We start from the raw sequence: 22,515 nt of genomic DNA, 5'->3' as shown, positions 1-22,515 counted from the left end.
GGTCGTGCAATTCTTGTATGCGCTTTTCATAGGTAGTCTCTGCCTGCTGTGGAGAAGGAGAAAAAAAAAACAGTCGATGGCGTGGAGAGGACAGCTTTGTCGAAATCTTAAGGAGCTCCGAATCCTGCTCTGCCAATCTTCATCTTCTAGTTCATCTGCTCGAGCATTTGTGGAGAACAATTACAAGGATCTTAAGTCTCTTAACCCGAAACTCCCCATCCTAATCCGTGAGTGTAGCGGGATCGAGCCTCAGTTATGGGCTAGATATGGTATTTGATTCTTCTTCAATTTTCCCTAATTCATCTACTTTTTTAACAGGGGTATTAAAATATTACAAAACAAATGCTAACCTTTCCAATTTTCGTGTTTTGTAGTCTAATATCGAATTAGGTTAGAATTTTATTCAAAATAGAAAGATTGAGATTTGTTTCGCCATGTTTTGAATGTTAGAATTTGTTTTGCCAATATCCCTTCTTGATATCATTATTTGTTGTGTTTTTAGTTTTTACTGTGAATTATAAATGCAGATATGGGAGTTGAGAGGGGCATTCGGTTGGAAGGTTTATCTGAGGCACAAATCTCCAAGGCCCTCGAAGACCTTGTCAAAGCGGGAGCCTCGCTTAAAGCTTGAATTCAAATACTGCTCAAATTTATGGAATCAAATGAAATAATTTAACACTGGTATGTGTAGTGAGGCATGCTCTTCTTTTTTAATCTTATATTGGCTTTCGTCGTGGCTGTGTTGCTACCATATCATTGCATTTGTAGTTAGCATTTTGAATAATTGAAAATTAGGATTAAGCAAGCATGATTTTAGTGTTAATAGGACTTAATTGAATGATAAGAATGTCGGCGAGTTTAATTGAGAGGTGCAATTGAAAGAAAATAAGGTTCAAGAATCAAAAAGGAGGGACTGCAAACAAATAAGGGTAGGATGCACTATTGACAAGTTAGGAAGATGTTTTGGTAAGTATTTTATGATTTAAATTCAGCTTAATTAGGATTGCGAGCATGAAATTTTGGGAAGTTGCAATTGACATGAAATATGTATAATTAAGGTTTAATTGATTATGGATGATATGTAGTTGCATCAATTGTATTTTTTAATTATTACTGCAATTATTAGGAAAGCATTATAAATTCGTGTTCTTGAAGAATTATGGACAAAAGTTTATGAATTACGTGTTTAAACAAAAGAGTGGTTGGTGCAAAAGTTGTAGAGTAATTGCTTAAATGTTGTAAAATGACCTTTTGTATTCTATTTATATCTTGATTATACAACTTCAAATTCTATAAAACTTGATTCTCTGAAATTTTTGGAATTCCATCTATAACTTTCTAGTCTTGTACAAAAGTTAATAGATCCATTTGAAAGGATAAAAATGGATGAACTGATTTATTACTCGGTCTTCAGGACAGTCTGACCTGTATGCGGATAAAATTACTTACTATGTACAAATCCAGTTGAGGAAATTCCTATAAAAAACAAAACTATGTGTATTGTATTTTGTACTACTTCAAAGTTAGTTTATGTAATATAGGTAAGTATCATGCTGCCTTGTTCTACTGTCTCATATTACACATATAGAATTGAGTTTAGGTATTAACTGGAGGGGTAAAATGGTAGTAGAATAATGATTCAGTAATTATACTTGATTTTAATGTGTGTTTTATGGTCCACACATGTTATACTGGTTTTTAATCGGGAAATAAGAGAAGCGAAGAAGTGAAACTACTTGTGGATTAACTTTGTTATTGGTTCTGAAGAGCTATTCCCGTAAGTAGATAACAAGTCCTAAATTACATACACGACTTCGAGAATGTTCAATTAGCTTTCTTGCGATTTGTGTTTGGATAACAACTTTTATTTGAAATCATTGGAGTATTTTTTCTGATCAAGTGATCTTGTTTCAATTTTGTATCTATTTAATTGATTGTTAATCATATTAAAAGCGTTTTGTAAATGTTTAGTTACCATGGTTTACTCAGTTATCTGTCTGCTTGTTTTCTGCTTACTGAAGTACCGAGTATTTTTTGTACCTTCCGTTTTAAATCAAATTTCAAATTTACAGGAATTCATCGCTGGTATAAAGTTAATGTTTCGGGTGAAGCTTAAGTACCGTCAAGTGTTAGACAACAGTTCGCGTCGCTGTTATACATGAAACCATTTTCTGTAAACATCGGAATTTATGTTCTTATGACAAATGAAACTTTTTTTAATGTCTTGATACGATATTGAGGACCATCTCTGACTTTCCATTCTTTATGTTGCTTTGAATTTGAGTCAGGACGTGGTAAGGGAGTGTTAATGCTCTTTGCATCCAAAAGAGGGGAAATTCACATAAGGATTTAGCCATTGAAGATTGTTTTGTGTGCTGTGACTTCATAGTTCACCATTAAAAAATATGTGCATCAATAATCTTTCTAATACCCCATTCAAGTTCAGCATTTAATAAGTGAATTATCAATATGCTTGTAGCATTGTTTTGAAATAATTGATTAATAAGTGTGGTAAGCCTTTTCTGGAACTGTAGACACTCTGACCAGTTGATCTAAGAATTAACAGTTTAGAGTAAGTTTATCTGAAAGTCTATATGCAAATAGCACACTCAAAATTTCAATGTAATATAAAATCTTAAGGAAAAAAAAACAGATATTCATATGAAAACACATACAACTAGCTTGAAAAATATTTTGTTCCATTCATGAAAATTCAAAATCTTCCTGCTCCTAAACATCCTCAGTTCTTACAAAAAAGACATAAAAACAGAAAGTGAATAGCTTATCCAAGATCAATTTTGATGAAGGCATCCGTTGCTGTAACTACGCCACAAGGGTGCTGGCGGTGGTCGATTCGCTGCAGAAACAAACCATTAGTAATTTGAATAAGCATGAAATATCGTTTTAAAGAAAGGGTCTAAGAAAGAAAGTTGATTTAATGTAAGTTTCAGCAATTGTCTTAGCACATTAAGCATATGATGACTTTTGTAACTGCAACATTGTACATGATTAAGAAAACATAACATACAATTCATAAACCTTAACCACCATGATATATATTCACTTTGTGATAACTATAATACATCCCACAAAGCAAATCAAGTACAGAAAAAAATAAAATTTAAGACGTTCAGAATAACAAACTACTTAGATCCTAAAGTTTGGACGAGTACTATAGTATAATGAAAAAAGAGTGATTATTTTCTAGTTTATTTCACTTTCACTCACGATGCAAATTCACGGGGACTTCTTGCATTAATATTTGATTACAGTTATCTGCAGTCATCAAATTGAACCATATTTCCATTAAGTGGCATAGTCATATTGAACTATATTTCCATAAGCGGCATAGTACTATGAATCATGACACATTTATCACCTCACAATTCATCCAATAAAAACACTATAAGCTACAATCTTCAAGTAATTTAAGCTCCAAACCAATATATGAGCTTAAAACTAGTAGGCACACCATGATTTATCAATACAAACAGAACCTGTTTTAAAATAACAATGTAAGTTGAGGGGAATATACTCACTATTTCCATACTGGTGGAAGCTTCTTAGTCTTCTTGTAATAGCGGGCCAAACGATGAATCCTGCTCTCAACCAAAATCAACCTAAATTTGGAATCTTTATCTTTCCTGTTCCTCTCCAAATGCTTCCTAATTGCAACTGCTTTCTTAATGAGATGATACAAATCTTCAGGAATTTCCGGAGCAAGTCCTAAACAGCATAACCATAGACATAAATAAAAATGATTAAGCACAAAAGACGACACCAGTATAGCTTAATAACCGACATCGACATTAAAAGAACACAGCAGTCAGCATAAAAATAACCATGCGCCTTCAATATACGCAAAATCTTGCTTCCGGTAACGCTCTTCACTTGAGCAATTCCATGAGAATCACGAAGAATTACACCAATTTGAGATGGTGTCAAACCCTTCTTTGCAAACTTGCAAATGTTCTCGTCTACCTGGAACCGTAAGAAATAAAAACAAATTAAAGTATGTTTTTAAGAGAAAAATAAACAAATGATTAGGGTTAGGGTTAACTGACATCCTGGGAAGAAATCTTAAGCCAGCTCGGTGGAGTTCTCTTGTAGGGTAAAGCTGAAGCTGACATACCCTTACTGTGAGCCAAACAACATCGAATCAATTAAAATTGCGATTTTCAGATAATAAAATCAGCTAAAATATTGGGTTTTATTTCAAACAAATTAAAATCAAATAGAAATGAAAAGCTAACCCTCTGCTGTGCATGCGACCCATGGTGGCTGAGTGAATTTGTGACCGCCGTTGCTGTCTCTTACTGCTTCCTTGCCGTCAGAAACCCTAACACTGCGAGAAGACGACTGTGAAGGACTTTATGTATTTGCTTTTATTTCACAAACGACGTCGTATTGTCAGCTGCGTTTTGCGGATCTACCGGGCCTTGTTTAGCTGATTTGGGCGCAGAAGTTGAATCGGAATCTTAAGGCTTGACCCGGAAACACGGTCCAGCCTTGCATACTTGATGTTTCTTTGTTCAATTTTTTCACATTATTTACGTAATTTTTCTTATTATACATTAAGAAATAAAATGGATTTATTTATTCATCATGCTACGTAATAGTATTTGGCCATCAAAACAAATAAAATAATAGTGAAATAATTTTACAGTAGTCTTAACTATGATATTCCTTTAAGAAATATTGAATCATCTTCCAAATAGGGAACACATTAGCAATTTAACAAAAAAATTACAGAATATTCAGTAACATAACAGATGGATTTAGAATATACAAGAAATACTTTGGCAAAAAAGATATATACAAGAAATATATGATCAATTGCATACAATATAAATATATAATACTATATTATAAGATAACTGGAATGGGAACTAAAATTTTGTCTACATGTAAGATAACTAGGATATGCAAGAATGATCATTTCAGAGAAAGGGTCTAAAAAAACAAAGTCAATTAAAATTACAAGTAAGTTTCATGAATTATTATAACAGCAAGTTGTGATAAAGAAAACATAACACAAAAGTAATGTTTATGATTACACCAATGGAACAACATATACATTTAAAAAAGTAATGGATTTAATTGTCTAAGATTACACCGATGAGATATAACTCAAACGGTATAAGCGCCGGGCAGCAAATTGATAGGACGTAGTCCCACAAACGCTTCCTTCTTCCAAATTATAAATAAAAAAAATTATATAAAATTACATTATTTCTGCAATTTAGTGTAAAACAAAAAAGTTTAAATTTAAATAGAATAATCATGCTGAGTAATAGTATGTGTCCATCAAATCAAATAAAGTAGTAGTGTTCTACTGTGTAATAATTCATGTGTCCTCTACATTGGTATTCCTTTTAAAACGAATAAATCATCTTTTTTAGTAAATCTGAAAATTATTTGAATCCTTTCCCATAAAAATTACTATATAAATAAATATTTGTACTTTATTTTGAACTATGACCTTTTTTCAAACTTGATAAGGTAACTGCAAAAAGCATGAACTTTTCATGAGTTTTAACTTTTTTGTTTTCTCAATGGTTTTTCACTTAAACAAATGAAAATCAAAGTGAAAAAACAAAACAAAAGTTTGATGCATGTCTTGATAATTAATATTTGCCCACCAGCCAATGTAGTGGAATGTTTTTTTTTTTTTGAGAATAAATGTAGTGGAATGTTGTTTCATCATTATTTGACGCTATAAAATTTAAACTTCGATTCCATTCCTTTTATAGCAAAAAATTATAACTCAAATGTTATTAATGTTAGACAGTAAAATATTAAATTGTAGTGCTCGAAAAAAATAATCTAATTATATTCTACAAGTAAATGAGCAATAATTCGTATATAGATTGATCCTCCTCTAAACAATTTTCTTATTTTAAAAATACAACTGTAAACTAGGTTTATAAATGTTTCACTTTCGTATTAAAGCTATATTTATTAATCAATTCAAGACACAACTAATTTTTTTTTAAGAGTATCCAATTCCAACGTCACGACTTAACCCAACTTAACCTCCCCTATAAAATAATTATTCCAGCTTACCTAGTTCAACAATTGTTTACGTTGAGCATCGATCGCATGACTATAGCTTTGATACTAACCGTTGGATTAAACGTTCAGCAATAGACCAAAACTTATGTAATTTAGTTGTTAATATGAACATAGCTTTTTTTTTAAAAAAAAGTATTTTGTTCAAGTGTCGTAATTCGACTGTAATTTAGTCAAACCTAACCTCCGCCATGAAACCATTTCTACCACTCATTTGACCTAACAATAAAAAAAAAATCTACTAAATACTAGTATCATAATGAAACCCCATAAATTTTTTTGCTAGCAAAAGTAGGATCTTTTGTAAATTGATGAGTCTGTGATATAAAGTAGATATACAATGTGGACACACAGCCATACAAGGAATAAAAAGGAATTATAGCTGTAAAGGCTTTAAAAGATGAATGAGGAATATCTTAATTTTGCAAGAAGAGGAATAAGCAATCCAGCTAGAACTATGAGACTGTCGTTTACCTTTTCTCTACACAAAATGCTAAAAATATTTAAAATTCTTCTGTATTTTTTTCCATAACTAGTCAATCTAAATTTTGTTTTAGGTGAAGAAATTTGGCGTATTGGACTTTATTAAATTATCATTATCGTCTTCTATGACCAATCTTATATTGATAAAACTAATAAAGTACTCCCCCGACTGTTTTATATAATAAAATTTTGATTTTTGTTGTCCTGTGCTCCAAATTATAAAACTAACATGACAAAAATATATTTCAGTCTAATTTAAATCATTGTATTCATTTGATTTTTTTAATGGTGAGTAATTAATACGAATTTTAGTTTCAATACAGTATAATTTGATTAATTTCGCATAAAGACCTTACGTAATTTATTACGACCTATCAAAGCAAAAAAGATCAAATGATTAAAAGTATGAAAACAATTTGCTTTAACCCGCATCATTAATGATCATTCATATGATTAGAAGTATGAAAATAAATAAATTAAAGTTTGATTTCAGAACTATAAACTTGATAACTAGATATATTTTCCCATAACACATGATTAAAAAAATCTATAATGCCTACCACGGGGAGCTCCTTTTTCTTCAATCAGATTCATGACCATCCTAACTCTATATATGGGCCATTTTACAGCTTTCCTTCACTATCCATTTTAATGAAAATGAAGGTTTGGTAAGGCACCACTATATATTAAATTAAAGCAAAATGCTTTTTTAAATTTATAATAATTTAAATATTTTGACCTTTAAATTTGCAAATTGAAATAAATATATTCAAGCGACAAATTTATTACTGTCCATAAATGATTATTTTATTCAATTTATCTTTAGTTTAAGTTTAGAAAGAGTTATTTGAGTTTAAAATGAGAATAATCTACCAAAAATAGATTAAAACTGAGAGTTTAATCTATTTATCCCAATTTATAAAATTGACGGATTATAATGTTGAAATTATATTTTAGAAATATATTTGATAAAATGATGAAATATGTGGAATAAAAAAGCATTTTGCCAAAATTAAATTAATATCCTCCTCTTTTTGCCTTTCTTTCCTTCTTGTTTAATTTGACCTGAAATTAATATTTTAGTTTTACTAAAAACAATTCACAATCTAATTTTTCGAACTTTAAAAATTTAGTTTGTAGAAAAGCATTTTATAAAAACATCAATGTCAAACACTCCCTTAGCAACTTAGCTAGGGATTTTGACTCAGTTTAAATCGAAAAATTAGGGATTTTGACTCCAATTCAAAATTAAAGTTCAAGTAATTTGAATTTTCTGACAATACATAAGAAATCCAAAAGGGTCCCACAAATCAAGACCGCGCTGAATAAATCTTACTGCAAAGCTGATTGTACTGTAGCGTTTACCGCCCCGATCTGACGGCTATTATGTAGTATCAAAATGTAAGACCTATCAACTTCACTTGGATGCTTTCAGTAGGACCCTACATTACTCATAAAGTTAATACTCCTTTTTAGTTTAGTTTTTTTACTTTGTTTTTGAAATTAAGTTTGTTTTTACTTAAAAATTAAGATAAAAAGGAAAAAGTACAGGAAAGAGTTTTTGTGTTTTTGTGTGAGTTCATGACCAGTTAAAGAGTCATACCGGTCCCTAAGTTTATAAGTTAGGATTAATTAACTCAAACTTAACTATTTTAGTCAATTAGGATAATATTTTGTTTGGTCAAATAACTTCTAAATTGTATAAAATAAATAAAGTTAGGAATTTCAAGAAATTGTTCTGAATTTTACTCAAACATAACTAATTTTAGTCAATTAGGATAATATTTTGTTAGGTCAAATAACTTCTAAATAGTATAAAATAAACAAAGTTAGGAATTTCAAGAAATTATTCTGAATTTTACGTCACGCTTAATTAATTTAAATAATTAAAATTCTTTACCAGGGTCAATTAATATGTAAAGTGTATAAAATAGACGAGTATAGAGACTCCAATAATCCAATTTAAAAGTTATTGATTTAAAAATAAAAATTGTTCCTAATAATAAAAAATTAAAAAAATATAGTCCCGTGTTAATTTAAAAATAAAATATATTATTCTTAATTGATTAAAATAGTTAAGTCAAGTTGATTGGTTTCGGCAATAATAGTTTGCTTTCCCCTTTAGACGCATTACAAAAGATCGATTAAAATTAACTTTGTAGTTAAAAAAACACCATAAATTAGCATTTTGATTGTCTTACCCTTTCATATAAGGTGATAAAAAAACAATTGAATCTGATATGGCGAAAAATTATAAGGAACAAAAAAATACTAAGTTCGGATTGTTTTCATACTAAAGACACGGAATTAGTTTTAATTGATCTTTTAAGTCAAGTTCATGGGGTAAACTAAACTTTTATTGTTGATCTCGGTGCACAAGTTGAGGGATGACAATGACTCTTAGTTATATTTATTTCATTTCCACTTCACTTCACTTCTGCCATTAACTCAAAGCTATTAAACTTCAAAAAAGCTCTTACATTTTCCCTCATTTTCTCTCATTTTCCTTCAATCCAAACATGCACCATCTCCTTTACATCCTCCTCTCCCTCTTCCTCTCACCTGCACTTTCATCTCCGACGGAAGTTCAGCTTCTAATGCAAATCAAAGCCTCTCTCGACCCAAACAACCAGTTTTTAACCTCATGGCAGTCCAACTCCAATCCTTGCGGCGGTTCTTTTGAGGGTGTTGCTTGTAATGACGAAGGCCACGTGGCTAATATTTCTCTTCAGGGAAAGGGTCTTTCCGGTCAGATACCGGCTGCTGTTGGTGGGCTCAAGAGTTTGACTAGTTTGTATCTGCATTTTAATGCATTGAACGGTCCGATTCCTAAGGAAATTGCTGAGTTAACTCAACTCAGTGATGTTTATCTCAATGTTAATAATCTTTCTGGGGAAATTCCATCTCAGATTGGCAATATGTCTAATCTTCAAGGTCAGTTGCTCGGTTTTCTTAGATTTGTGTTGAAAATTTGCTGTTTTTGATTAGTAATTTTGGGAAGTTTATGAGCAAATCTGAAGTTGCTGAATTTGGATTTGATAGTAGGGCCAGGTAGCACGGACACTTCATTCAATCATTCAGTGAACGTGTTCCGTTTTGAAAACATTTCAGACACTTTACATTAAACTTCATTTTTTATATAGGAAACCTTAAAACTTCAGTTTTTCCATCTCCGTGTCCATGCTACCTAGGCTGAGGTTTCCCATTGAAAATAAATAAATTTTGTGCCTCTTGTTTTTAATTATTTATGTCTATATGGGTTTTCTTGGAATTTTAATCTTGTTAATGTTTGAATATCTTTATTTTATTCTTGACTATTTTTCAAGTTCAAATTTTTGATGTTCTTATATGATTGATTGATTTATAGCATACTGAATAAAATGAAGCTTTTGCATTAATTGCAGATGATGGGTATTAATTACATATATTAAAACACAACTAGTTTGAACTTTATAGTTTATACACCAGTCATAATTATTTGAACAGTTGTTCCCATTATTACTCAGGCAGTTGTTGTTTTTTTGTTTTATCATATGTTATTTTGATTTCAAACTCATTGTTGTTGCTTTGTTGGGTCAATGTGGATCTTTTTCTTTGCAGTTCTGCAGCTGTGTTGCAATAAGTTGAGTGGGAGTATACCAACACATCTGGGATATCTGAAGAAACTAAGTGTTCTTGCCTTAGAAAATAATCAGCTGACTGGTGCAATTCCTGCCAGTTTGGGGGACTTGGAATCGTTAACAAGGTTGGATTTGAGCTTTAATGGCCTTTTTGGTTCTGTACCAGTAAAATTAGCAGATGCCCCTATGCTACAAGTTCTTGACGTCCGGAACAACAGTCTCTCTGGGAATGTACCTCCAGGTAATTTGATTTTCGGAATTACTTTCATCTTTTTCGCGTTGTTTTTATGTTCACCCTGAAAATAATCGAGTTTGAATTGGTGTTTGACATTAGTTTTTATATTGGCTTGTTGTTGAAAAATGAAGCTCTAAGGAGGCTGAGTGATGGATTCCGATATGACGATAATCCTCACTTATGTGGAATTGGGTTTCCTAACTTGGAAACATGTAAAGCTTCTGGTCTTCTAAATCTAAATAGGCCTGAACCTTTCAAACCTAACGGTACTTTGAAAAAAGAAATCCCTGAATCTGCAAAATTACCATCTAATTGCGACCAACCCCGCTGCTCAAATTCATCTAAACCCCCACATTATGGTACCATTTTTGGTGTAATTGGAGTTCTCATTGTTTTCACCATCACTGGACTATTAACATTCACTTGGTATCGTCGTCAAAAACAGAAAATCGGCAGTGTTTTCGATACTTCAGATGGCCGGCTGAGTACTGACCAGGCAAAGGAGGTTTACCGGAAGAGTGGCTCTCCGCTTATCAGCCTAGAATATTCAAACGGGTGGGATCCGTTAGCGATAGGCCAGCACGGAAATGGATTTTCTCAAGAATTTTTTGAGAGTTTCATGTTCAATTTAGAAGAGGTGGAACGAGTGACTCAATGTTTTTCAGAAGTGAATTTGTTGGGGAAGAGTAATTTCTCTGCCACCTATAAAGGAATCCTGAGAGACGGATCAGCTGTTGCCGTAAAGTGCATCAACAAAACAAGTTGCAAATCTGATGAAGGAAACTTTTTGAAGGGGTTGAAGATTTTGACCTCATTGAAACATGAAAATCTGGTGAAGTTAAGAGGCTTTTGTTGCTCCAAAGGAAGAGGAGAATGTTTTCTCATTTATAATTTTGTTCCAAATGGAAATTTATTGCAATATCTCGACGTAAAAGAGGGCACCGAGAGGATTCTTGAATGGTCCACCAGAGTATCTATCATAAATGGCATTGCCAAAGGTTAGCTCATTTGCACCTTCCCACAAATTTACCATTTTTGCTCTCGATATGTTTCATTATTGTTGAATCATGATCTTTGGTGTAATTATGTTTTTCTGGAGTTGCTTACAAATCTGTAGTTTGATGTAAATTTTGTTGTGAAAATTACAGGTTGACTTGGTAACAACTAACAACTTACCAAGTAATTGCATAATCATTATAAAATCAAGGAAATAACTTATTCGTATTGACGAAAAACTGTGTCTATGAACTGACATCGTTACATTCTAACAACTGATTCCAGGTATTGGATATTTACATGGGAATAAAGGAAGTAAACCTGCTCTATTTCACCAGAATATATCGGCTGAGAAGGTGCTTATCGATAGACGATATAATCCATTGCTCTCAGGTTCTGGCTTGCACAAACTCCTTGCAGATGACATTGTCTTCTCCACACTCAAAGCAAGCGCTGCAATGGGATATTTGGCTCCTGAGTACACAACAACTGGCCGTTTCACTGAGAAGAGTGACGTTTATGCATTTGGTATGATTGTCTTGCAAATCCTTAGCGGAAAAAGTAAAATCTCAGTGACGACTCGCCAGGCAGTGGAATCATGCAAAGTTGAACACTTTATCGATGCAAAGCTTGAGGGAAAGTTTTTAGAATCAGAGGCAGCTGAACTTGGGAAATTAGCTCTTCTCTGCACTCATGAATCCCCTGATCAAAGGCCAACAATGGCAACTGTACTGCAAGAACTAAGTGGATTTACCATTGCTCCCTGACTTACATTCAGAATCTTGGAAATTCTGCCTCAATTTTCATATGACAGGCAAAAATTTGACTTAATCCCTCACTAACTACTGTATTATCACGTCGTTAGGACTGATATTGTTGTAAACATTGGTTATGTAGTGTAATCTATGTCTAGAAAGTTGTAATGAACTGAATTAAGGTGTAAGGATGAATATTCTCTCTTATATGATCAGTAAAACTCACATTATGACTTGAGCTTTGCTGGCTTTCAATTGTAAGCCATTAGAATACAAATACATAGGAAAATGTCATATACATTACAGAATTACAGGCCATGATATTGGTAAGGATAGGATGTCTTTCTGTACAGACTGTCCAAGTTATCCACTCCTTATCTATAACCAATCGAACATTAATTTGACTACAGCTAATCGCCGAATTGGTGAATACACTACTCAGGAACGATTAATGAGTAGATCTCTGTTACCTGAGGATGCGAATAATCTTGCACAGAGAATGCATGGGTAATACCATCCAATTCGATCCAACTGCAACCAGGGATTTTCGTCAAGTTTCTCTCTTTCATCATTGTCCTAATCCTATTCGCATCGTTCCACAAATGGACACCAGCATACAATTTCGCCAAAAGCACATACGAACTCGAGTTAGAGGCATCTAACTTCAGTAGACGCTGAGCTAAAGGTTCTCCAATGCTAAAGCTTTCATGACCTTTGCAAGCAGTAACCAAAGTCCTCCAAATCACATCATTTGGTTCAATTGGCATTTCATCTACAAAATTTCTGGCTTCTATTATGTGCCCTGCCCGGCTAAGGATGCCAACCATGCAACCATAATGTTGCAGTTTCGGTTCCACCTTGTAAACTCTTCTCATAAGCTCAAAGCATATCATGCCTTCCTTCACCAAACCACCATGGTCACAAGCATTTAACAATCCAATGAATGTTATATTATCTGGTTTAACCCGCATCCTCTCCATCTCCACAAGACAACGTAAAGCTAATTCACCTAATCCGTGAGTGGCCAACCCACTAATCATGGCATTCCAATGATCTACAGTTTTTTCTTTTATTCCCTCAAAGAGTAAAATGGAATCCTCTATGCTGCCACATTTGGAATACGCGTCAATCAGAGCAACGCCAAGTTTCCCCTCCAAGGAAAATCCACGATCCTCCAGATAGCAATGTAAGGAAATCACCTTCTCAATGTTCCCTAATTGCGCAATTGCCGAAAGGACAATCAACAATGTGACATTATTAGGAGACAAATGTCTCACACTTTGCATATAATGAAAGAGATCCAAAGCTTCCAAGCAATAACCATTTTGCACATAACCACTCATCAAGGAATTACACACAATAACATCTCTAACCGGCATGTCACAGAAAAATCTCCGCGCAGTATCAACATGGCCTAGTTTCGCATACGCATCAATCATATTCGCCCAGCTAATTATATCCCTTTCCGGCATCCTGTCAAACAAAGCCCGAGCTTCCTCTATCCTTCCACATTTAGCACACACATCAATCATCGAGTTCCATGTAATCAAGTCTCTCTCAGGCATTTTCTCAAACACCTCCCAAGCACGCTCGAACCCGTTATCTAAATACATATACCCGCTGATCAAGCAATTCCAAGATATCAAATTCCTCATCTCCATCGGCATAAGATCAAAAAGTTCACCTGCGATGTCAACTTTACCCAGCTTGACATAACCATCAATCATCGAATTATAAGAAACAGAGTCTCTCCTCCGCATTTTATCAAACACCTGACGTGCATTGCCTATGCATTTACATCTTATATAAAGCGCAATCAAACAATTTTGCAAGAACAAATCAGACCCAAATTCTAATTTCCTTAACAACCCATGAACCTGTAATCCTTCCTTAACCAAACCCAACCGAGAACAAGCTTTCAAAACCAAAGAAATCGAAAATTTATCCACACGAATCCCATTCTCAAGCATTAAAATGAAAATTTTAAACGCTTGTTTTGGGTCATTTCCGTGAGAATAAGATTTTATTACAGCATTCCAGAGAAAAGGGTCCTCGTTTTTTTCTGCAGAAATTCTGTGAGCGTGATGGGTGAAGAAAATGTAGCGGGAAAATTCGTTGAGTGGTAAGTATGGTGAAGAAGAGAGGGAGAGTATGATTTTGGTGGTTAAATATGTGTTATTGATGAACCCGGTTTTTATTAGTCTGGCATGGATTTGATTTATTTCGTTTGAAGTTTTGCATTTTTGTAATAGTAATAGAGTTGAATTCCATGGCTGCTGATTTGTGATTGAATTAGCGGAGAGGAGCATTAAATTGGGACTTGTTTTTCTTGAGTAATTACAGTCTTTCAATCTCTAAGCAAGATAGAGCTGTTGCATTTGATAGGATTCAACGGTCAGCTGACGTCTTTCAATCTCTAACTCCTATTTTCGGTAGATAAATCGGGAAGTCTCTTCCAGTATTATTTTATTTAAAAAATAAACAGGTATGCTATGGTGGGAAACTTTTTATGGATAGTTTTTCAATTTACGCTACTACATGGTGCAATAAACTCACAAGGTACTACTATAGTATCATATCATTTCTACCACTGGTACGTGTCCTGGTCATCTTTAATATTGTCATTTTATTTTATCGTTCTACCGTTTGTTTAATAAATTATTTAAACATTGGTTTATCTAAATTTGTTAAATGGATGTGTATTTGGATGACTCATATAGTAGCTACAAAGTCCACATATTATTAATTGTTTAAAGAATGGCTCATTTCCTTCATGGGATGATCATTCTTCTATATTTCTATATATTGTTATCTCTGGCAAAAAAAAAAAACGGTCAGCTGACGTCAAGCGACGTGCCGTTATGATGGGTTAGAGAGTGAGCGAGATAGGCCCATATAGCTTAAGGGTTTATGGGCTAGACCCGTTCATGAATAGGCCTAAATGTTTGTTATTGTTTGGAAATTGGAATATTATAAAAAGCAAATTACTATGACACCCCTCACTTTTAACATAATTTACAGTTTAGTTTCTCTTATTTGAAAATTGAACTATATAGCCCCTCATTTTTACTTTTGTCAACGGTTTAGTCTTTTCGTTCATTTTGGATGTTAGTCAACGAAACTATATGGTCCTCCATTTTTTTCTCAACGATTTCACCCATCACTTTTATTTTTGTCAACGATTTCGTCCCTCAGATTTGATAGTTAATTTACCCATAAGTCCTTTGACTTCGTTGACTAACACTAAAAATGGATGGAGGGACTAAAATATTGACGGAAGTAAAAGTGAGGGGCCATATAGTTTAATTTTCAAACAAGAGGGATTAAAGTGTGAATTATATCAAATATAAGGGGTTTTATAGTAATTTGCTCTATTATAAATATATCACAATCCCAAATTAATTAACTATTTAAAATAAAAATTAAAATGTTTTATTTAGATAAAATGAGTTAATCTTTTATAAATAAATAACACACTTATCCATATTAAATATAGCAGTAATTTTGTATTTTTTAATACATCCTACTATAATGATCAAAGAGTATATAACAATTAATCTATTATTCAAGTATTAGTGTGTTTGTAATTCGAGTCGAATAAACTTAAACTAAAAAGAGTAACACAAGTAACTTCATAATAATTTTATATTTTTATCACGATGAACATGCCATGTATTCCGTTCATAAATATAATTAAAACAAAATCATTAATCAAATTAAAGCAAAGAAATAATACCCATTAAACCGCATATTTGGTGAAACTAAGCGCAACAGAATGAGCAAAAAATATTTTGGGAAATAATACAAATAGTAAATAGAGAAATGTAAAGAACGTAAAAAATCATAAAAAATAGTATATAAATCCACTCTAATATCAGAAACCTTATTATATTTAAACTGGTTTAAAAGAATAAACTAATATTAATAAGGTACAACTTATCTATCTCTACGCACTTGTAGTGCTCAAATTTAAGAACATTTCAAACAATATGTGATCGGTAACAAAACAAAATTGCAAAACAATCAGAATAAACTTAACTAAATTGGCTATCCAGTCTGTTTTTGGGTAACTTGAAAATTGAGCAATCCAATTTTTGCATATACTACTACTATAACATATGTAAGATTGAGATAAATTGCATTTGTGTTAAAAAGTAATTAGATTATGTGGTTTAGTGGTGGAAATTATTTTCTATGGGATGCAGGGGTGCACAACCATTTGGGTTGAGGTAGCGATTACCCCCCGCAAATTTTATTTTATTTGTAAAATTATTATCTCAAGCTTTATTTTTTTATATAGTTATTAAAATTTTTAATTTTTATACAATTATTCTCCTTAAATTTTATTTTCTATAAATTCGCCACAATATAGTGAAGTTGTTAGTTCCGCTTCTGATGGAATGGAGAATTTTACCTCCACAACACTACACATTCGAGACTCTACCGTTAATGCGGAAGCTATAGACTCTAATAGTTGATTTATACCAATAAAAAAGTAAAATCTATTGAAAAGTGAATATAATAAGGTCCCATTAAAGACAGGCACACACATTTATAAGAGTCTGGCAGTACACTATAGCTAAACTAAAATTTGTTTCCACATCATTCAAGTATCCATTGTGTGATGCATGAACCGATGAGCCAATTGAATTGGTTTTTATCAGGCCACTCATCTAAAAGAAATAAATAGATCAAATGGTTCTGAGTTTTCTTTACTCTTTAGTCATTTTAAATATCTAATGAAATCTTGAATTAATTTTCTATTTTATGTACTCAAAAGCGACAGGCCTTTTATCATTTTCGATGATGTGGTTGGTGAAATAAAATTAACTGCTATTACATTACTTTTTATTAATTAATTAACTCGTCAACTCTTCTTTTGTTTTCGTTCCATATATTTTATGAGGCTATTAAGCTAATCATGATATTGACATAAGATAAACTAAGTTAATTTTAAGTTTGATATAGCGACTTCATCAAGATTTTCCTAATTGTAAAATTAGTCAGCGCCCACTGGTAGATACATACAGTACAAGTAGTTTCATAACTTGAAGATGTAGTACATAAAAAAATGTACTTTTCACAACTAATATCTACCGAAACGTGATATATATATAGACAAATTTCAAATATATATACATACACACCTTGATGCATTATAAATTCAGCAAATTCCATAATTAAATCTAATATACATCATGAGTTGAGTACATCTATACTATATATAAAAACACGGATGGGGGACAGGCAAATTTACTGAATAATCCTTTTCAGTTTACTACTAAATAAAGATTTTATAGTCATTAACTAATTAGTTATTTAATTAATCACTATTATAATTGAAGCCCTAATTAGAATAGGTAGCTAAATTATCTCCAATTTAATTTAGTATATAAAAAATAACTAAATTGTCTCCAATTAGTAGGAATACCTATCTTTTAGTTTGATTGAAATACAAAATTAAAATACTTTGGTCAATATATTATTATTTAAATTTATATCTTATTATTTTTAAAGATATTATTAATAAAATTAATTTAATTATTTAATTATGATTATTATAAAACCAAAAGAAGAATAACTTCAGTATGGAAAAAAATTTAATAACCGACTATATTATATTTACTTTTACAAAAATTCTTAACTAATTTAATATTAATTATAAATAAAAAATTGATATAATTATAATAAATTTACTAATATTTTCATTGACGAGTTACGTTACTAGCCACGTGCATAGCACGTAGTGCGAAACTAGTAACATATAAACTTCTTCATTCAAAGTTCGGTAATCAATAAAGAAAATAATCAGTTATAGGATGTTCTTTAAAGGCTTACTTCCTTAAAAAAACCCCACCTTGCACTTTTTTTCGTTCATACCCAGATCTTGTAAAAACACCATTTGTACCCAATTTTGGATTTTTATATTTCATCTCTATCCAAAAGCATTAAATTGTACTCTTTTTATTTGGAAAAAAGTTTAAAACATACTTTTTTCTTTTTTAAAAAATACAAATAAATTCTAAAACTTAAAAAATAATCAAATACATCCAAATAATTAATTAATTTTTTTAATTTTATAAAATAATAAAAAAAATTATTATTATTTTTAATTTTTTTGTCGAAAATATTTTTTAAAAAAAATTAAAAAAAATCGGAAATACTTTTGAAAAAAATTAAAAAAAAATATTATTATTTTTAATTTTTTGAAGAAGATGGTATTTTTGTGCTATTAATAATATTAATATCTAATTAGTATATAAGTTAAAAATGAAAGATTGTTTTAAACTCTTTTTCAAATGAAAAGAGTATAATTTAATACTTTTGGGTAGAGATGAAACGTAAAAACTCAAAATTGAATACAAATGGTGTTTTTACAAGATCAGGGTATAAACGGGAAAAAATGCAACGTGGTTTTTTTTAAGGAATTACGCCTTTTTTAAAATATAAAAACTTCCATTAACTCATATAAAAGACTTGCAATTTCTTTGAATAAAAACATTTCCAGTAGTATACGCAGATGGCTTAACAAATTAAAAAGTTAAATTACGTGACTGTTAAATTAATATAATTCAAAAGTTCTTTTATGAAAAAAGATAAAACAATTTTTTATTAAAGACAAATAACAATAAACTGGATAGTATTTCTAGTGCAACTTGTGTGGCATTGACTTTGGAAGAGTTCTTTTATTAACCACCACCATCTTATTCTTATACATATATATCATATTAAATGGAAAATGTTAGCAATAATCTGAGTCACAGCCGCTAATTTTGCATATTGTTTTATTCTCTTTCTATAGATATTGATATTTATGTGATGGTCATATGTTGAGAAAGTTTCAGAGAGTGTCGCCAAGGTACAATTTGACCTTAATGTACAACATATTGTATGCCAATCATATAAACTAAGCAAAACAAAGCTTGCTTAATATAAAACTTATTATTATTTCTATATAAAACAAAACATACTTAAAAATAAACAATTTATTCCCTATTAATGTTGATAAAGCATGGAATATGACTCAGCAGATGCTTTATCTTCAATTCTGCACATTGAAATTTAAATGTTGCTTATGTATTTCAATAATACAAAACACATCACCGGTACGGGCTTGACTTTAGCAGTTTAGTTAACTACTATAGACTTGAGAATAATAGTAAAAAATATACTACTATATTTTATTATAGACTTAAAATTTAAATTAATTGTACGTATAATTTTGAATTCCAACTAGAGGAATACAACTTTCGGTGCAATGTATACTAGAGAAATCCCTAATTGCATATAATTATAATATAACAGCGGTTCATTTTACCCACTAATTTGACACAAAAGATCAATTAAGACCAAGTTCATGGTTTTAGAACAAAAACACTATGAACTTAACATTTTGACTCGTTTTACCCCTTCAGTTTTCAATTATATCCAATAACTTCCTACCACGTCACCTTCAATTTATATAAAATACTCCAATTATTCTATGTTAACTCATCCAAAGGGAAAAAAACAAGAGAAAATGTCAAATTGAAGGTCTTTTAAGCCATGAACTTGACTTTAATTAATATTTTGTGCCAAATTTAAGGGTTAAATTGAACCTTTATTGAATTATTTTATTTCCTTGAACTTCTTAAAAAGGAGAAAGAAAAATACCAGTTAGTATTTCCGTTTACGATCTTGTATTAAAACTTAAATTAGTTTTCATGATTCATATAGAGAGAAAAAAATAGTACTTCAACAATAGATAATGAACAGTTGATCGAGTCCAAATGCACATATACCACCATGCATAAACATGCACTCATTTTGAAGACAGTAAAACCATTTTGCAAGTCAATTGCAGAGTACTGCACCATAATTAAACATTAAAACACCAAACCACTTTGATAAAATATGAAAATAAATTGCTCATAATTCCAAGTAGTTGTAAATTTAAAATTTCTGCTACGTATACCTATCCCACTTGGGTTTTTAAAATCAAAATATATTTGTCAATTATCAGATAAGTTCGTACATTTTTATAAAAATAATATTAGAAACGTAGACTTACTCATGAATCTAGCTATGGCTCCTTAATTAATTCTTAATCGTTGTCATTTAGCTAGAATTCCTTATAATTGACTGTGACCTTAATCCTTAATTAATTGTATTCAGCTAATTAATCAGGATGGCAAAATTAAGATGCTAAAGCTCAAACAATCATACATCATCTTCTGTTAGTTTAAAAAGTTCCCTTTGATCCATGAAATTTTTCGTTAAGAGTTGGCTTTGGAGAAGTAATAGATATACAATTAATTTTACATCTATTAAAAAAAATAATTTTAAAATTGAATGATATATTTATATTATGATATCTATTTCTAAATATTTAAAGACGGTTTGATATCAATATAAAATAGATACCGGTTTAAGTAAGAAATTAATAAATAGTAAATGATAGTTTGAAGAAAAGTAATCTATAGTTTAGATGGATAAAATAATAAATATATTGCTATAGGACTGGGATGGTAATAAATTTATTTCATGCGATTATTTTAAAGAGGCGGCAATAAAAGAAAATTATATTAGCATTATGGTTAACAATTTTTTTATAATTACTGACTACAATTGACATTTGGAATGGACAAGAATAGTACATTGTCAAAATTGCTTATGTAACGCCTTAGTAAAAAAATAAGAACCCACTACTTGGAGTATAATTATGTATAAAAAAATCAAAGTTTTAATTTAAATTTATTAAACTCTTTTTTCCCCTATAATCAGTGAACAATATTATTTAGTTTCTTTTGTTAACTTTATTTTGACTCTGTATTTATTATAATACCAAAATACTCATTATGAACGCATATTCAAATTAATTAAGTGAATTTTTGAATTTTATAAGTATTAAATATTATTAATTTATTTAAACATTTAAAAACTGAGATTAAAATAAAATTTAATGTATATAAAGATATTTATCTGTGAAAAATACTTATTTTATTTTAGTTCTAATAACAAAATAAATCCACTTTTTTGCGGGTTGTTGTAATTGTATACAAAACTTTTAATTTTTATAATAGTGTTTTAATTTCAACATTGCATGCTACTTTAGTTATGTTTTCCTCAATAAATTTAATTTTTTAATTTTTCACCTCAAGACAATATCTATTAATTTTATTTGGCATTTTGGTCAATTTTAGCTTCAAATTCTTTTTTTTTGCTTCACTGAAAAAGTTAAAGAATTTATAATTAGAATTTAACTTTAAATTTTAAAAATTTAATATAGATTTTTCAATTATGGTATTAATTTATTACTTCAACTAAAAACTGGAACAATAAAATTAACCAGAGAAAATTGATTAAAATTGGAATGAAATGACGAAATCAGATAAAAGTTTGAAGAAAGGATTAACGCTATTCGAAATTTGTGTCTCAAAATTAAATATGTTTATTTTAACTTTTTTAAATTAATTAAATATTTAAATTTGTGTTTTCGGGTCAAGTAACTCATTTTTCCTTTATTAGTCAACTGAATCCCCAAACCTGTATCCCAAATGTCAAAATAAGTCACACATTTAAAGGGGTTATTTGACCTAAATTAAAAAAGTTCGAAATCTAATTTCTCAAACAAGTTTGAATACCTAATTGACTCAAAAAAATATAAATTAATTTATTTAGACCATCTCCAACCCATACTCATTATCCTTTTTCACTCCAATCCATACTCACTTCCCACCCCATTTCTTTATTTACAAATAGTAGAAACTCATTTTTTAGTATACACTATTCACACAAACTTATTTTTTGATTAATTGAAAGTTTATTTTTTAATTATAATTTATATAGTTAACTTTGTAAATATTCATTTTGGTCTAACTTTTCATTGAATACTAACTAATTTTTTAATAATTTAATTCAAATTATTTTTATTGGTAAAAATAAAATAAATAAATAAAATTTGTTTAAATTATAAATGAAATTTAAACAACATAATACTTTATTTAAACATAAAAATTACGTTACATTTAACATTAAAGCGGATAATTATATATAATTAAACTAATCGCAGAACAAAAGTTAAAATAATAGTTAATTAAATATTAAAATTAATATTTAATTTAATATTATTTAAGCATTATCAAATAAATTAATAGATGAGGATGTATGTGGATAAAATATAACTATTGTAAAATGGTAAATTATTAAATATAATAGTATTGAATATAAAAGAGAATATGTCGAGAATATTCTTTTGGTGTGAAAAATGGGATAATGGGTTGGAATAAAAACACTATAAAAAACTCAAAAGTATGTAAATTGAAATTCATTTATAAGTTTTGGGTTGGAGATGCCCTTAATTTTGAAACATAAT

General features: G+C 30.4%; 4 protein-coding genes across 4 annotated transcripts; 2 read left to right on the top strand and 2 right to left on the bottom strand.

Moving 5' to 3' along the window:
- Positions 1-19: 19 nt before the first annotated feature.
- LOC126686579 (NADH dehydrogenase [ubiquinone] 1 alpha subcomplex subunit 2-like) lies at positions 20-2,245 on the top strand. The gene is made up of 3 exons (XM_050380699.2): positions 20-269; positions 528-681; positions 2,073-2,245. Exons 1-2 carry the CDS (start codon positions 77-79, stop codon positions 629-631), a joined length of 297 nt encoding a protein of 98 aa, XP_050236656.1. The 5' UTR covers positions 20-76; the 3' UTR covers positions 632-681; positions 2,073-2,245.
- A 433-nt stretch (positions 2,246-2,678) lies between these two features.
- On the bottom strand, positions 2,679-4,342 carry LOC126686578 (40S ribosomal protein S13). Its single transcript, XM_050380698.1, has 5 exons — positions 4,254-4,342; positions 4,065-4,137; positions 3,843-3,981; positions 3,540-3,726; positions 2,679-2,857 (listed from the first exon to the last, which is right to left on the bottom strand). The coding sequence occupies exons 1-5, from the start codon at positions 4,274-4,276 to the stop codon at positions 2,824-2,826; spliced, it is 456 nt and encodes a 151-aa protein (XP_050236655.1). The 5' UTR covers positions 4,277-4,342; the 3' UTR covers positions 2,679-2,823.
- A 4,619-nt stretch (positions 4,343-8,961) lies between these two features.
- Positions 8,962-12,391, top strand: LOC126686562 (probable leucine-rich repeat receptor-like protein kinase At5g63930). The gene is made up of 4 exons (XM_050380676.2): positions 8,962-9,489; positions 10,156-10,416; positions 10,542-11,408; positions 11,692-12,391. The coding sequence occupies exons 1-4, from the start codon at positions 9,075-9,077 to the stop codon at positions 12,171-12,173; spliced, it is 2,025 nt and encodes a 674-aa protein (XP_050236633.1). The 5' UTR covers positions 8,962-9,074; the 3' UTR covers positions 12,174-12,391.
- LOC126686564 (pentatricopeptide repeat-containing protein At2g45350, chloroplastic) lies at positions 11,605-14,548 on the bottom strand. Its single transcript, XM_050380679.1, has one exon. The coding sequence runs from the start codon at positions 14,468-14,470 to the stop codon at positions 12,596-12,598; it is 1,875 nt and encodes a 624-aa protein (XP_050236636.1). The 5' UTR covers positions 14,471-14,548; the 3' UTR covers positions 11,605-12,595.
- Positions 14,549-22,515: the final 7,967 nt, after the last annotated feature.

Source organism: Mercurialis annua, linkage group LG6 (genome assembly GCF_937616625.2).
Source record: "Mercurialis annua linkage group LG6, ddMerAnnu1.2, whole genome shotgun sequence".
Classification (NCBI taxonomy): domain Eukaryota; kingdom Viridiplantae; phylum Streptophyta; class Magnoliopsida; order Malpighiales; family Euphorbiaceae; genus Mercurialis; species Mercurialis annua.
This window is presented reverse-complemented; position numbering and strand designations above follow the sequence as displayed.